This window comes from Ammospiza nelsoni, chromosome 5 (assembly GCF_027579445.1).
Source record: "Ammospiza nelsoni isolate bAmmNel1 chromosome 5, bAmmNel1.pri, whole genome shotgun sequence".
In the NCBI taxonomy this organism is placed as follows: Eukaryota; Metazoa; Chordata; class Aves; order Passeriformes; family Passerellidae; genus Ammospiza; species Ammospiza nelsoni.
The window spans coordinates 66,713,650-66,731,256 of NC_080637.1; the positions used below are offsets into that span (position 1 = coordinate 66,713,650).

The 17,607-nt window shown below is 44.3% G+C and overlaps 1 protein-coding gene across 1 annotated transcript; it reads left to right on the forward strand.

Annotated features, from left to right (window-relative positions):
- The first annotated feature begins 1,323 nt into the window (after positions 1–1,323).
- LOC132073636 (probable G-protein coupled receptor 19) lies at positions 1,324–11,527 on the forward strand. Its single transcript, XM_059472790.1, has 2 exons — positions 1,324–1,489; positions 10,164–11,527. The coding sequence occupies exon 2, from the start codon at positions 10,199–10,201 to the stop codon at positions 11,426–11,428; it is 1,230 nt and encodes a 409-aa protein (XP_059328773.1). The 5' UTR covers positions 1,324–1,489; positions 10,164–10,198; the 3' UTR covers positions 11,429–11,527.
- The last annotated feature ends 6,080 nt before the right edge of the window (positions 11,528–17,607 follow it).

Genomic DNA, 17,607 nt, shown 5'->3' on the forward strand with positions numbered 1-17,607 from the left:
CCTAACATTTGTTCAATCTCTCCTCAATTTCACATTAAATTCTGCACTCACACCATACTTTGGCAAGGAACCTCAGGAGGCTGCACCCATATTTTGAGGAACTCCCCTCTACTCCCCTTCTTTGTGTTCTGAGCCAGGTCCCTTCATCTGATGGTCCCTTCCAAATTCTTCCACTGGAAGATGAACAGACAATTCCTGTTGACACTCTCCATGTCATTCAGTCAAAAACTCTGCCCACACCTTACCTATTTCTATTATTCCATGTTTCTGACCTGATTCCCAGGGTGCCCACTCCACTGTTAGTAGTGTAAAATACAGGAAACTGACTGCAATTAGTGGGGAAAAAACCACATGGATTATTTCTTCCTTGACAGTATTTTTCAATTAAAAACTGTACTTTTTCTCTACTAAAGACATAGAGTAAAAACAATCATAAAATATATTTGGATTTTTCCACTGCAAAACGAGGGAAAACAAAGGAGAATGCCCAGCCTTTATTGGTTCAGTTTACCAACGCATTTCAAGTCAGAAACCCCAAAAATTATAGAAATCCATGCTCCAAACAAATTTCTTGCTTAGTTCACGGGCAGAAAGTTTGTCAGGGCTAAAATGATCCCTTCCTTCCTCCAACTTGCAGTGTGATACAATTTATGCAGCTGCGGGAAAACCGTTTGTGAGAGAAAGCTGATTGAGATTTGGGGTGGGCGGGTTGTTATTATTCCAGCTTGGTAAATAAAATGTACATATATGTATATAAATACACTTAATAAAGTGTATGCGACAGAGAACATAAGGAAATTGTGCCAGTGTCATTCCCCAAAAAACAAAAAAGTGCTGAATTTTAAATCGGGGGCAGAGCAGGGATACGGACCGGGCTGAGTTTCAGTATCCATATGGGAATTTAAAAAATAAATAAATAAATAAATAAATAAATAAATAAATAAATATAAGGGAAAAAAAGAAAGAAGGCGCCAATTCCCGGAGGAAACTAGTTAAACATTCTCCCCACCTCCCTCCCGTTATTCATTCTCTCCTCTCCTTTCAGGCTGCGGGGTCCCATGGCGACCATGGCGGGAGGAAAGCATCCTCGCCATGGCAACGGGCGCGTCAGCGCCGGCAGCCGGGCCCCGCCGCGGGCCGGGGGCGGCCCAGCCCCGGCGCCCTCCCGGAGTCCCCCCGGTGTCCCCGCGGCGTCCCCGAGGCGCTCCCGGTGTGGCGCTGTCCGCGGTGCTGATGCCCCGACGGGGCGGGAGCGGCGGCCGGGCCGCGCCATCCGCGTCCCGGCGGCGCCGAGAGCGGCCGGGCAGCGGGCAGCCCTGCCCACCGCCATCCTCTCCTCCGGTGCGGGAGAGAGCCGGAACAGCCCGGCCCTCCCTTTGCCAGCAGCAGCTGCAGCCCTGGAGGCAGCGCGGGGCTCCCAGGATGAGCGGGACTTCGCTCGGGATAACGAGGAGGAGAGCAGCGCCTCTGGGATTATGCTTTGGAGCAGGTATGTGGGTGCTTGGGGGCTGCTGTAGCCAAAGGGGTAATTCTCCCTGCACGATCTTTCCCTGTAATTTATCTGATGTGCATTTAAATCACTTGGGGATTAGCCAGGAGGACTCATTCCTCCGGAGAAAATGTTCTGTGGGGCTTGAATTTTAAGCTTATTATGCTGAAAGCAGGGGCGATGTGTAGAATTACTTCAGAATAACTACCTATATTGTCTGGACAAATCTACATTCTCTCTATCTATATTTATTATCTTTCAATTATGTTACTTATTTCAATATGTTACTTATGTGTTACCTCCTGACATCAGTTCAGTGAAAACAGAAAATTACTTTACAGCAATGGAGCAGACCGATCTGCTCAACTGTTTTTTTTCTCTCTCTGAATGCATTCAAGCAGCTTCTTCCTTCCTCACGTTATTGCTGTAGAACAGCTGCTTTTGTATTTTTCAGTCATTAATTTGAAAATATCCTTTCTGAATGCGCTGTCTCCCTTTTTCCCTGCGGGTGCCTTGGTGCAGCTACTCAGGAAAACCCCACAGGCAGAGCAATCTTTGTTTATCCCTAGCCAGCACAGGCAAGAGGGCTGCTCTGCTTTAGCTAATTCAGGCACAGACTCTCTAAGAATGCATAGCAATATTTCCCATTTATCCAGCTGGCTTCCAGCATGTCAAACAGTATGTTGGCTCCACGGAGTAAGGGGGAAGCAAAGCTGCCTTCTGCTTTCAAAAGGCCATTTGTGTGTATGAGGCAGGATTCATAGCCAGTTCTTTGTGGCAAAGGTTCTCAGATGTGGTTCTTGAAGGTTTGTTGTTAAAGTCACTCTTAACCACTTAAACAAGTGCCTTGGTTTGCAGAAAAACTGGTTGCCAACCCAGAGGCATCCTAAAAGATTATTTGGGTGTCTAAATATGGGGTTTTTTTGAAACTTGATTTATGAGTAAGCTTGGTTTCTGATTTATTTTAAGCATTCTGGTCTCAGATGAGTCAGTGAGGGGAGGAATCTCTACACTTTGGACCCATTTGGGGAGCTGTGCTCCTTGTCTCAAAATAAGAGCTTGCAGACTCTCCCTCCCCCCAGCTCACCTGTGAGTCCTCTGTTTGCTGAGCTGTGCTGTGCAGTTCCACACATGGCTCTCACCCTATGAACTCCGCCTGCATTTTCCTTTGCAGCCCCACCAGGCACCCTCTCTCAGGTGTTTGACAGAGAGCAATTTCAGTCAGACCATGCAAAATAAATCCCCAACATCCTCAGGTGGAGTCGGCTCACCCTCCCCACCAGTTCCCCCAGCACCAAAGCACGACGCAGCCCTTTTGTGCCTGGGATTTCTGCACTCCAGCAGCTTCCATCCTTCCCTAGAAAGATGGGAGGCAGCAAACACAGTTCTTGCAACTGGCACCCCATCCATGAAGGCATCTCCAGATCAGGAGCTGACACCTTGCCTCAGTGGCTGCTTTTCTCCTCCCTGAGCCCTGCCCAGCAGACAGATCCCTTCCCACAATCATCTCCACATCAGGCATTTCCAACCCAGCTTTGGGCTGTGCATGGCCTTCAGCCCTCCCAGCTTCTCCAGCCCAGCAGGTGTAGGAGGACTGAAATGCTGTCCCTACTGGCTGTATCCTCAGGCAGAGGCCTGTGTGAGAGCTGTTCTACTGCTCATGCAGGTCTGCTCCTCTCATTCCTGTTGATAAGTCCTCCTGGAAGCACCTCAGGCATCTCTGGTTATAAGCCACCACTGCCACCCTACTCCCTGTCACCTGTGCCCTGTGAGCACCAGTTCCATGTCACCAAGAAGGGTCTGGAGCCCCATGACAGGAACTCTCACATCCCAAATGTTCACACCAGTGCAAAAATCCTGCTGCCACACGAACGCCTTGTGTGATGAGAAATCCATTTTCACAACATGTCCTGTCAAGAATTCCTTTCTACATAACCTTTCCACACAAAACCAACAGTAAAAAAAAAATTCTTCAGGCTCTCCTAGGGGGAAAGCTCGTGCTCCCTGCTGGTGAGAGATCTGCTGGTGCATTTTCCCTGTGGGGGAGAGGGTGAGAATTTCTGAGAGATGGGCAGAGAAATCAGCCAGGCATGAGATTCACCAGTGCTTATCTGTCAACACCCACCATGGCAAAGCAGCCCTGGTAAGCACCATGTTCCTCACACAGAGCAGAAGGATGTGCTGGGCTGTGGGCAGGGCCTGGTGTTGCCAAAAATTGATGCAAGCACGTGGGAGAGAGCAGCTATATTTCTACCGCTGAATCACGGAAGGGTACAGGCTAGCCATGCCCAAGGACACACTCCATCCCCATCAGGGAGGACAAAAAGTCTCCAGAGATGTATTTCAAGCTTCTCTACACTCATTTTGGACAATTCCAGTAGGTGGAAGCTGTTGTGACAACAGAGTTGGAAATTAGGTCAGTCCTTCTTCTGCTTGCTCCCACTTTTTTGTGCCCCCACAGTCACACTGGGCACAGATCTGGGCTCTGCCACCATTTTGAGATCATCATTTTTAGACATTTAGGGCTCATCTGGAGTTTTGCATAATCCCAGCAGTGGGAGGATAAAATAAAGCCCTGAAATGCTTAAACCTGAGGGGCTGTCCTTTGGGGGCAAGAGTTACATCTCCAAGAAGAGACTTGCAACCATTGTGTGCCTGTTTTTAAAATGCTTGGTGTCCTCTGAGGAGGTGAGGGTGTTCATCTGAGTAACACTGAGCACAGATCTGGCTCACATTTTACCACTGCCTGTACCTGGACCAGAGCATGATGTTGGGTGTATCTGCAGTTATAGTAAGGGCTCCTTCTCAGTGCCAACAGAGAATAAACATCTCAAGGTTTGGGTGCATGAATAATTACTGGGTTTTAGCAGCTTACCCCAGGTTAACAGACCTACAGTAACTTCCTCTAGGTCAGTCTTAACCCCCAGTAAATACATGAGAAAAATTCATTCCAAATGCAGGGAAAAGCCATTGCTCCCAGAGCATTTAAAACCATAATGAACTTCAGGAAATGGCAACATCTATTAAGGAGACTCAGCCAAAATGCAGTGACCTGGGACTTGTGTAGGGGTTTGAATCCTGCTTGCTCATCAAAATCATACCTTGTGGAATTGCCCTTAACCAGTTAACTGCTCCAGGTGTGAGCTGAAAGACCCAGAAGGAAGAGATGGACCCTGTTTTTGTTCCAGTTAGCTACTGCATGTCGCACTCCTCACTAAGCTCAGTCAGAAGGATGAAGCTCAGAAAGGATTCTCCCCAAAGCAGCCAGCACAAGAAATAAAAATTTATTCCAATCCTGGCAGGTGTTGCAGTATTATATCCTTGTCCTCAGTTTCAACACCTTGTTAAAACAGTCAGAAAACAACTTGAAGAGCCAAAGAAGGCCGATGGCTGACTCTGCCTGGTTGCCCTGAATTTCCTCCAACATACAGCAAATATTCTTTAGATGTGCTGAAAATTAGAATATTTCCTTCTTTTATTTGATTCCATCCATACTTCCTGCTCCTATGACCTCACCCCTCAGTACAGGTTAGGCCCTCAGAACCTGATGTAAGATGCGAAAACACAGATCAGGTCACTCACAGAATGACTGGGTTGGAAGAGACCTTCAAGATCATTGAGTCCAACCCATTCCCTGACACCTCAACTAAACCCTGGCATCCAGTGCTACATCCAGTCTGTTTTAAACACACCCAGGGATGGTGACTCCACCACCTCCCCAGGCAGGCCATTCCAGAATTTTATCACTCTTTCTGTGAAAAACTTTTTCCTAATACCCAACCTGTATTTCCCTTGGTGCAGACTGAGACTGCGTCCTATGGCTCTGTCAGTGCTGCCTGGAGAAAGAGCCCAACCCCACCTGAGTGCAGCCACCTTTCAGGAGTTGTGGAGAGTGATAAGGGCACCCCTGAGTCTCCTTTTCTCCAGGCTAAACACCCCCAGCTCCCGCAGTTGTTCCTCACAGGGTTTGTGTTCCCAGCCCCTCTCCAGTCTCACTGCCCCCTCTGGATGCACTCAAACATCTCAATGTCCTTCCCAAACTGAGGGGCCAGAACTGGAATTACTCCATCAGTTCAGCTCAGAAGCTTTTACCATCAGCTGAGCCATGTCCACACCTGCACTGAGAGCTCCATCCATGAGCCAATCCTTGCTTACAGCCCTGTCATCCTTGGTTTCCACATTGTGGGACAAGGATCTCCACCAGCTGGGTGAAGCTAGAGAGCAGGCAGCAGCACGTGAGGTGTGGGTATGGGTCTCAAAGGCTTTGCTGCACTCAAAACATGTTATTCTCTGGATGAAATAGGGGCAGATGTTTCCTATCCCTACATACTGGAATGCAGAGAGTGAGGAGGAACACATTCACCTGGAGAGATTTTCAGAGCAAGGCCCAGAGAATAGAAACGCCTTGGTAAGAGGAGCAGGGCAAAGAGCTGAGGATTTTTATGAGCACCAGAGCAGAGGGAAGGACTGGCAGGGAAACTGAGTGCTTGCAGAAGCATGTGCATCTGCATTCCTCTGCAGGAAGCAGGAGGACTAAATGGCCTCAATATGCACAACAGCATCTCTGCACAGCAAGGGACAGAGAGAGGCTAAAACTCTTCTACAAAGGGATTTCTACACATTGCACTCACAGGGCAGTTCATCTGAATTTAGGCAGGGTGGATGTCATCTTCTAGCATCTCACAGCCAGACAAAAGCCCCCTTCCCCCACTCTGATTCAATTTACTCACACTCCTAATGTTCATTACACTCAGTTAGATGAAGCATTTCTCTTCCAGTCTGGCGGCTCTTCCCGAGATACTCTCCAGAGAGGGAATTTTATGAAGTAAATGACCAGCTTAATGCTTTTGAAATAATTTGCTTGGCCAATGCTTGTCTGGTGTTCTGCAGCTATGATACAGAGAGGTAAAAAATGTTGAATAAAAAAGCCCCTCTGCTAGTGCTTAGGTCAAGTAACATACAATGATGTGCTTATTTAGCCGCATTTCTAATATTGAAAAACACTATTTGGGAAACAAAATGCTTTTTCTTTTGATTAAACATTTTAAAAATCCCATTTACTGCCTTCCTTTTTGAATCTTATTAGGTTTTGCTCTTCCAAGTTGCAATGGTTGTTGCAATTTTAGACAGGACAGTGAACATGCAAACACACAGTGACTATGCCACAGGGACTTTGTGCAATAGCCAAGTAGACGTGGCAGTGCTTGCATGAAGTTTTTGTGGCTCAAACAGTTAATCTCTAAGTAACAGATCTGTTATGGAGAGCTATCAGCTCAAAATGGAGCTATTTGGTTTCCAAACTGCAAATTAAGGTCAGTAAAATGGAACTGTGGCACCAGGAAATCCCTCTTCAATGGTTATGAGTCATCTCTCATGCTCTTTCTTTTCCAAAGCTAATGCACAAAGAAGTAGGTTTTTAAACAGAAATACAGAAAGGCCTCCCTCATACCAGTTTTAAAAAGGATTCCCACTCTAAAATGCTTGAAAAACAAAGTGGGATTTTTGGCACTGCTGAATCCACACAGACTCACAATTACTGGAAAGCAGCCATTCAGGTCAGTATTATATTGATTTAAAGGAAAATTAATACAAGCATTTTTGTTAACTAAAAATGTCATTAGGGCTCACCTACTTGCTATACATAATTTTTACTTGTTGTGCTTCTAAATCTTTAATTATGGACCTTCAGGGCAGAGGGAGCTGACAGAATTCATCACTGGTTTTTATGGACCTGATATTTGCAAGTTGAATGGTTCCCTAACACTTAAACCATATTTCAGCAAACAGTGTAGCAAATACAAACATGGGAATTGGGGATAAATAATGCAGCAAGCCATGGTATCTCCAGTTACCTGCATCTCAGATCCATAAAGAGTTGTGCTTATGCTGAGCTTTTTATGATCCTGTTTCCTTTTAGAGCATTACTCATAATGCAAAAGTTCAAGTCTCCACTATAAAAAACAGACTCATAGAAACCAGAATTGCTCACTGAAGAAAAATACATGCTGGACCATAGACACTCAGATTCTTAGTATTAAATCAGGGCATGATCCTGATCTCAGTGCCACATAAGGAAAATAAGCTTGAATAGAGACCATTTAAAATAAAAGAAATTAATTTCTGGTCCATTTGAAGAAAAGATTACCTATGACTACAAATGCAGGAATGTCAGAGTACAGTGGTTAATCAGATAGCTTTTTACTTTTTTGAAAAATAAAGCAAATAATTGCTGTACAACCAGTGAAATCCTAGGCTCAAGTTAGTTAAACTCCCTATAATTGCAGCTATATTTTCACCTGTGCCTCATGGGCAGTGGGCTAAATGACCTGGGAGTTTTCTAAAGAATAATCAAAAAATTCAGCATGAGCTGTCCCTCTGCTGGGTGCCTCTCCTGTTCCACTGACAGCGAGGGAAGCAGCAGCAGCACACGAGGACCATCTGTGCTGAACATGGGCAGCTCTTCCATCCTTGTGTTCCTTCCTCTGCCAGCCAAGCACTGGCCCAGGGCAGCTGGATTCATCTCCTGGAATTCTCCTTCCTTTGGGCACCCACTGGTTGTTCCCCACTGGGGTCATGCTGTTCTCTGCCCAGGGCTGCTCAATCCCTCTCTTCTCCAAGGTGTGTTTGCAGGTAACCCAGGCTCTCCTGCGAGCAGTGGTTGGCCTGACTCTTAAGCAAGATACATCAGAAAAAAACCCCAAAAAGTACTACCTGGGCACTGCAGCCCTGTAACTGTTTTGGGGTTTACCCACCTGCAAAACTAAATGTGTCAGGTCTGAGCAGATTTGGCTCACAAGGAGAAACATCACGAGAACAGTGTTAGCAACTCTGCCTATTTTAACAGCTTGGAAAGGCCATTTCATTTTTGTACCAGACTTCCGCTGCTCTTCAGTACTGGTCAAGACATTTTATCTGATTATTCTTCTACGAGGCTTAATTCGTACAGCTGGCTGTTTTTAAATGGCACATACTTCTGCATGGCAAGAAGGGAAATTAAGGAAGAAAATTATCCCATAATGTTCCTTTCTATCTAGTTAATAGCCTCCGCATGTATTATTTTATTACAGATAATTCTAACAGGTAATTTAGCAGGTTGCACTGACAATACTAAGCCGCACTAAGTACAGGTTCTAAAAAGCTAGAGGAAAAAAATCTTCTATAACCACACCAAGAAATTATTACTTATTTTCTTCTTCCTCATCTGATGATTTTTTTGCACTGCATTATTGAAGGAGACATGCAAAATAGCACAAGGAGTGAGACCCCAAATTCATCCTGTGGCTCTGTGCTTTCAGGCTTCACTCTGAGTGCGAAGACAAGGAGACAATAATGGGTGGTAGATGCAGAGCCAGAGTAGGCACAGCAAAAAGCCTCAGTGAAACACTGGAAAAAGCCCATCAGAAGGCACACCTGCATCACTTGGAAAGCTGAGGTGGATGGTGGTGGCTTTTTGAGCTTGTTCATTTGGCTTCCTGGATTAACTTTTTGATCTTCCAGTCATTAACTGAATCCTGATTTATCTTGCACAGTATCAAGCTCTGGAGTTCAGCATTCTCACAGTAGACCCATAGATAACATTTTGTATGTCTAGTGAGTAAAAGGCTTTGCATGTCAAGATGATGACTGAAAGGACATCAGACAGCAGCAGGGTGTTTGCATATGTATAGCCACTAAAATTAGCTATTTTTCCATTTTATCCCTGCAACAGGCTAAAACCAACCCAACCATCTGGCTAAGCTCAACACTGGAAGCTATCTAGCAATAGGCATAGAACAGGAGGCCACACCCATCACAATCTGTGGTGTGTCTGCCAGGAGGGTGCAGGAGAACAATTTCACACAGGTAACACCCTCAGACAAACTGTAACTCACAGGCAGTGACATTTGACAGGTGGTAGGTTTGGTGTCACCAGTTGGGGACATCGTTACTCCATGGACAAGAATGATGGCCCAAAGTGCACACCCCAAAGGCCTCTCACTGAAGGGCTCCAGAAATTTGGCTCACTTCATCCACAAGGGTCTAAAGATCACTCCAGATTAGAACAGTCATTCTTCCAGAGGTGTGAGACTGCTGGTAAGGGTGCTCAATCCCGGGAAGTCTCCTTGGGCAGCACCCCAGCCCCAAGAGAAGAGCTTCCCACCACAGACATCCTGCTCCAAGGAAAACCACACAAAAAAGGGGGCTACAACCTGGTCTGCTCAGGGTTGGTGGACATACATGGTAATGGTCCAGAAATTTCTCTAGACTGTGGCTCTTATTACCTGAGGACCCTCTGTGTTGGCCAAGGAGTCCTGCCCTTCTCATCCCTCCCATGAAGGCAGGGTTGGGGTCATGGTGCACATGGTACAGATGTGGGGTGGGTCTGTGAGGAAAAAAGTGAAAGTATGTGAAAGGGCATGAAAGGCTGGCAGCCACCTCAGACTAGCCAGGGAATGGGGTGGGATCCCCCTGACACAGCCTGCAGTGGAACCCAGAAGCTGCATTTCGGTGTTAGCAGAGAAATATAGAATATATTTCTATACAATATACAATGTACAGAAATATACAGTATACAATAGAAATATACAGAAATACAGTATATATTTCTACTACTGAGAATATTCTTTTGTAGGTTAAGGTGGGCTTTTCATGCACAGTTGTTCAAGAGAACTTTTTCTCTCCTCTCTGTCTGCAGCGTGAGCAAAAGACGTAGCCGAGTTTTCTCACAGCATGGATAACAGCAGTGGTCCTGTTCTTCTCTTTACCTTGCTCCTGACGCAGAACACGAGCAGCCCCAAAGCCTCCTCCCCTCCTGCTGGCTACGAGATGGCAGAACTTCCATTCCCAGGAGCCAGCCTGAGCAGGAACCACTCTCTGGTAGAGTATGGGCTGAGGCCAGGGGAAATCGCAGCTGCCAGCGTGGTTTGGGGAGTGCTGTGGCTGATCTCTGTCATGGGAAACTTCCTGGTTTGCTTAGTGATCCACAGGAGCAGAAGGACACAGTCCACCACCAACTACTTTGTGGCGTCCATGGCGTGTGCAGACCTGGTGAGCAGCGTGGGGAGCGCGCCCTTCCTGCTGCTGCAGCTGAGCTGCGGGCGCTGGGTGCTGGGCAGCGGCGTGTGCCGGCTGGTCAGGTACATCCAGTACCTCACGCCCGGGGTCCAGCTCTACGTGCTCCTCGCCATCAGCGTGGATCGATTCTACACCATTGTCTACCCCCTGAGCTTCAAAGTGTCCAGGGGGAAAGCCAAAAAAATGATTTTGGCCTCCTGGCTCTGTGGTGCTCTGTTTGCGTCACCGGCCAGTTTTCTCTACGGCTCCAATAGCGACCAGCACTGCAACTTTTTTCTCCCCAGCTCTTGGCAAGGATCTGCCTACAGTATCACCCACCTCCTCCTGGTGTTTATGATCCCATCCCTCTTCATTATCCTTTTTTACCAGAAAGTCATTAAGTACATTTGGAGAATAGGCACAGATGGAATGACTGTCAGGAGAACAACAAATATTGTTCCGAGAGCAAAAGTGAAAACCATCAAGATGTTCTTAATGTTAAACTCAATGTTCTTCCTGTCCTGGCTGCCTTTCTTCATGGTACAGTTGTGGCACCCACAGGAAACAGACTACAGAAAGAGCTCCTTGCTTTTCCTGGCCATCACCTGGATCTCTTTCAGTTCCTCAGCCTCCAAGCCAACCCTCTACTCCATCTATAATGCAAACTTCAGAAGAGGGATGAAAGAAACTTTTTGCATGTCTGCCATGAAATGCTACAGAAGCAATGCATACACCATCACCACCAGTTCCAGGATAGCAAAAAAAAATCATGTTGGTATTGCAGATATTCCAGCTACAGCCAAAAGTGTCACCAAAGACTCCACCTATGATGCTTTTAACAGGGAAGCCAAGGAAAGAAAGCTTGCCTGGCCCATTCCGTCCAATCCCCCAAACACGTTTGTCTAGTTGGCTGCATTGTTTTGAAAAGTTACTCTGTACCCCCAGAAGAAGGAATTTTCTCTCCTTTGGAACCAATGTATAGCTACACATTTTTAACCCAGTTTTTTGTGGGGGGATTGGGAGGGGAGAGGGTGGAAAAGAGATTTTTTATTTTATTAAATGCCTTGGGTTTGATGCATTTGTTCCATTTCATTTCCCTTACTACATTCTGCTTTGGGAAACTCCTCTCCTACAATCACAAGCAGTGCTTATCTGCAAAACAAAAGTCCTTACACTCTCTGTCTGTAGGGAGAAAAGGAAAAGAAAGAAAAACTGCTTGTTTTAATCCCTTTACAGGATGGGCCACGGTGCATAAATGCCTAAATCCACCCAAAGCCATCCAGGCTTCCTTCCCCTATGTCCCTGCAAGTACAGTTGCACAGGGGTTGTCCATCCTATTGAGAGCCCACAGGTAAGATGTCCATATGGGGGCCCTGTTGGCTGAGAAATAATCCTACATGTCTGGTAAAAAACTTCCTTCCTCATCCTCTACGACACAAAGCAGGGTTGGAAGAACCCTCACTGACCACAGGGACACTTACAGTATGTGTTTCACAAATTCAGAAATCCCCATTAAATAAGGATCTGATATTTCTGATTAAAGCCACTAGCAAAAAACTCCCATGAATTAGGAGAAGAGACGACCTTGAAAGTGAGTCAAGACCAGTATTTTCTGTCTGGTTCAGATTCTGACCTGGCTGTTTCTTGCTGAAACACCACCATATGCTTAGTTTTCCTTTGACATTTAATCACCTCTGACACAGCAAAATCAGATCTAGGCTAAGCAGGTAATTTCATATTATTTTCAGCTTTGGATTGGAGATTGAAACATAACAGTTCTTCTTTTGGTTTGTAGTTTTATTAAAGAAATAATAAAGGAACTGAATAGAATGAGCCCTGAGGTGACAGAGGACCACAGGTTCATGGTTACCCACTCCTGCTAGGTCAGAGTCCAGAGGCACACAGGACACTTGTTTCTTCAAGTCTACCGTGCTTCCCCACCTTTCAAAAGGTTTTTCCCTACAGAAGTTTGCCAGGAAAAGTCCAGGATTGCCGTGACACAGCAGCTAGGGACACAATGTCCCCAGGCTGAAAGAGCTGGTAGCTCTGCACTGACATCATCACCATAAGTGAAGTCTGGAGGCTGGGTCTCTCAAACCACCTTTCCACACCAGTAAAATCCCAATCCCACTTGTAGCAGAGTGAGCTTGGCTCTGCTTGCTTTTACCAGACTACCCTGGTAAAAACACAAGAGCAAGGAAAAAGCTTTCTCACTGCTTCCATGATTTTAGGACAGGTGAGGGACAGGTGGACAGGCAGGTTAAGGACAAATGGGTTTGGTAGCACCAATGCCAGGTACCTCCTGGTTTGCCAAGGCCCCAGAGGTGCCAGAGACAGAAGGCAGATCATGAATTATCTAAGCAAGAAATGGAAAATTCTGTAGGATTTGCCTGATCAATATAGACACAAAACAAACAGAATAAACTCCACAAACACATCTCAAGCCCATCTACAAAGGGGAGGTTCTGGGAGAAAGCACTCCTGGGTCTCTTGCCCATCCATTCCTTAGTTTTAAATGTTCTCTGTGTAAGAACATGATACAGTGCCAACCATTAGGCTTTTTTTTTTCCATTAAGCAGACACATGTTAAGTAGAAATTCCATCACTACTGTTTATACTTGGTAGTAAGTGGCTTGCCCTTGGGAATTCCTATTACAAATTGTCCAATTATGTCCCTTCCTTTTTATTTCAGCAGAAAGTTGGATTTTCAGTTAAGTATACTTTAAAAATTTCCAGTGAGAAGCAGAAACTCACTTCACTTGTTCCTATTTTTCCACCAGCCTCACGGAGGTGACACCAAAATGGCTATCACCAATAATTGGACTTAAGGGTTTCCATATGCCCACTTAAGAATCCCCAGAGTTTTTTCAGTCTCCTCAACTCAACCCATTTAAATTCAGATTTAACTGACATTGATTTAGGAGTTGGTTTTCCAAGGTGCTGAAAACACGCCATCAATTGCAGCTGAAATTCTGAGTGCTCAGCCCTTCTCAATATCAGATTCTTCCTGTTTAAAAGAACAAAAAGCAGATCTGAAGTTTATTAAGGCCAGACCCATATGCTCAAAGGAAGGGTTATTAACTCCTTAAGTGATTCTGTAAGTCAATATGTCTTTATTAGTTGGCTCTTTTCAACTTAGCAAGTGTTGTGGAATAGGCCGTTATAAATTACAGAAGCTTTATTTGAACTGGCTTCTAGTAAAACATAACACACCTACAGGAAGATTGTTGTATAAATGTCACCTCCTGATGAGCAGTCTGGACTAAACCACAGATTTTTTTTCTACACTACTGCTAACACACACAAGGTCTTTAATTTGTTTCATGAAAATGGTCCCTGGATAATATTCAGAAGTGACAAAGATGGCAGTAATTCTTTTGTGTGCAGCATCTCAACCATTTTACACCAGCTTTCCTACATTTGCAGGGGAATAGAAAAAGAAATATTATACCACTAAATAATTAGATTTGTTCTTGTCTCATGCCTGGGCAGACACAAGCTTTTTCTCTGCATGCACCAGTAAGAGATGCTTTTGGGGAAGCGGGACTGATCAAGGACTTGAATATTTTTGAAGCCATGTAGAATTAGGCAGCAGAAGGCACATACAGATGGATGTAATTACCCACCTATTTCCAAAGGCACTCCAGCTCTTCTCTTCAGCCCTGGAGATTTACCATCTCCACTTCTACACACACTCCAGAAAGTCCCTCCCCATATTGATCCAAACACAGGAGGGAAAATGATGAAGAAATATCCAGAGTTAGCAAGATTTCAGATTAGCCACCAGCTAGCTGTAAATGCAGTAGTAGGAGTAGCCCTGATCGCATTAACTCGATGCTAGGAGCTCATCTGCCCTCTCTGGCTTTTTGCAAACTCTAAAACAGCTCTTGCCACATTATTGACTTGGTCTTTCACACTCACTCAGGGCATCTTTGTCACAATCTTCATTCTTGGCCTTGTAGGTTTTTTTTTTTCTGTAAGAGGGATGCTGAGGATGTGGCCATCACCACAGCAGCATCTTCAAAGATCACATCCTGCACATGTAACATGTTTACTGCCAGAAGAAATTCCTAACCAGGTAACGAATCACTGGAGACTGGTCTTCAGGGGAAATATTTAATGAAAAGCAACTCAAGTTCCATTTTTCTTTGAAGGGCAGAAGAGGAGTTTGAAGAGAGCCAGGCTTCCAAATGCCACTTTATCCAGGAGAAACAATTGCTGCCAAGCACTGGCCCCCACACTTGGATCTTTGTTGTAGCCTGAGAAACATTACCAGCTAAGCTTTCCCTGTCCCTTGCTACAGTAAAATTGTGTCCTCAAAGGCTCTCAGTGCTCCTTGGAAGGCTCCTGACACCAGAAACAAAACTGGAGCGCACCAGTGTTGATACTCTAGTCTTACAACCCCCGTGTAGATCTTCCAACCAAGCATGGCAGAAAAATGGCACACAGGGAAGAAATCAGCACTTAGAAGCATCCTTGTCAATCCCTGCACTTCTCTCTATCCCTTATAATTAACTTGAAATTGATACTTTATAAAATTCTCACTGATATCCAAAAATAGTTATATGCTAACAAAAGATGGGGGGAAAGAAGTTTTAGAGTAATAAAGAAAATAATTTTAAGAGGTGGTATTTAAATTTACAGCTGGTGGTAGTATTTCTGACAGATCAATGCTAAGCTGTATTAGTAATAAACACATTTGGTTTTTTTAAATGTCCTGATTCATGCAAAGGAGATGATTGAGAAAAAAATGCAAGGTGAATGCAAGCAATCATAAGAGGCCATTCATTATTCTGCCTACATTTTTTTATGAATACATTCACAGAACTGCAACTGTGCTCATTCCACAAGTAGCTCAGGGCAGAGGGATTAAATCAGACAACCTTTATAATTGTTCTCCAGCTGTCAGTCAGCCTTTTTTATCTCCCAGCATGTGTAGACAATATAATTTCCATTAACAATGCCACTCATTTAGTGGCATTGGACTGAAATGACGACATTAAGTGGATAATGAAAAAAAATAGGGAAAAAAATGATTGCGTAAATCCAAAAAGCTGAAAGAGTTAATTGGTTAATTGGCTGTTTCTCAAACAACATTGGCTCCACTGTTGGAGGTAAGCAAGGCAAAATACCAGTAATTAAAAAGCTAATTACTATTTTATTTCAGAAAGTGAGGAACCCTAAGATTAAAGTAATGAGAAATGCAGCTTGCTGAAGTGCGAATAGTAACACTGTTGTCATCAAGAGTTCCCTGCAGAACCATCACCTTGGGAAGGTTTGCACACAGACTTGTCACAAGAGTAATTAGCTAATTAGAAAGCTATAAAATACCTCCTTCCCCTTTCATTATCTGAGATCCCAGATATGATTCCAGATTAAAATGGAAAATTAACACTATTACTGTACTTACTTTGATGACACCTTTTCTGGGCTATGTTCATGGGCCAAAATGTTTTAAATCAATCCCTCCCTTAACTCCATGGGCTGTTTCAGATATTTCAACCTATATCTGGAAGGCCATGATAGATCTACACACAAAAATCTGCACATTCCAAAAATCAGCATCAGTTGAATTTTAGTCCACTGATGTGCTATTTAGTGTGGGACACCTCAGGTTTCACTGTGGATTAGAAAATTATGTTTTATCATACAAATTCACAATGGAGTCATGTAAGAAATTAATTTATTGACATAATTTTTGGAGAAATTAATGCTCAGTGACACAAAGAGCAGGAACTGACAAACTGGTATTCTGCCCAGCTTACCTCCAACAGGGATTTCTACACCAGCCCATCCATCCTCTGTCACCCCTGCTGTAACTCTTGAGCCCAATGAGGTGGACTGTGGTTCTTATTTCAGCTTTTCCTCTGCTTTCTCTGCATTTTGAGATTTGTCTCAAACATTTATTTCTTATATAAACAGTAATTTTATAGGTGGTTATAGAGATTACAGTTTCTTGGAAAGCAGCAACTGGAGCTATGATCCCAAACCTTCTCCAGCTCTTCAGGAAAAACTAGATTCATTACTGATGTAGGTTAGTCCTCACCCTAAAATGTAAATGGAAAGAAAAAGAAAAACAATCAGACACAGGCATCTCAAAGTTGGCCAGATTTCAGCTTTCAAGAAAGAGAGAAGCTTTTTGAAATTTTGTCTACTACATTAAAATAAACCCCTGATATAAGTTAAGCTGGTATTTGAAAAGCACTTGATACTGATTCTTTGACAAACACTTATTATCAGATTGTGAAAGCAGACTGTGATTACTTTCTTTTTTTCTTTTTTACACATAATTACAAAATGTTCTCAGTTAAGTGATGAGTCAATTAAATGTACCCCCTTCACTGCAGGATTCTGTGCATGCAGTATATATAGAGGAACAAAAAGGCAAGACCTGCTGGACATTTTTCTTATGAAGCTGCCACTATCTGGTCCATCCTTGCTTTACACTCCCCAGAAGGATTAGTGCAGTGCTTAGTCCATCATCATCCACTGAATTCAGTTTTACTAATTTAACCCTAACAGGAGTTCTGGGGTTGGTGTAAACACCAAATAGCACAGACAGCATATTTTAAGACCATGGACAGTTTCCAAGAGATACCCACCTTTAGCTTGCCGAATGAGTCTGGCTGAAGATTAGATTTCCATGGTAAGGGGGAAAATGAGGCATTTCCAGGCTCATTTCCTTTCTTCAGTGCTTGTCAGAGAGAACCAGCTGTGCTTACTCACTGGAGGAGAAACATGTGAAAGGCTCTACCTAGCCTACACACAGAGAGGGTATGACTATACCACCCTACAATATTTAGGGAACTAGATGAGATTCCTGACCAGAGGACTTGCCTGTATCACTCCTAGGAGCCACCCCAACAAGGATGAAGAGTATGAGCATTAGAGCAGCAAACAAGCATGAACCACAAACACTTGCTGGTTTTCAAGGGGAACTGCTAGACTTCAAGTTTCAAAATAAAAGACTCCCAGAAACCCAGCTAAGGCCTAAAAATGTATAACACAGCATGACCTGCTACATGATGGAAGCCACAGAACTTGAATGAATGATTGCTGCTGGGAATGCTACATTTGGTAATGGA

Excerpts from the sequence above, each read along its gene's own strand:
- LOC132073636 (XM_059472790.1), top strand. The coding sequence starts at position 10,199 with ATGGATAACAGCAGTGGTCCTGTTCTTCTCTTTACCTTGCTCCTGACG.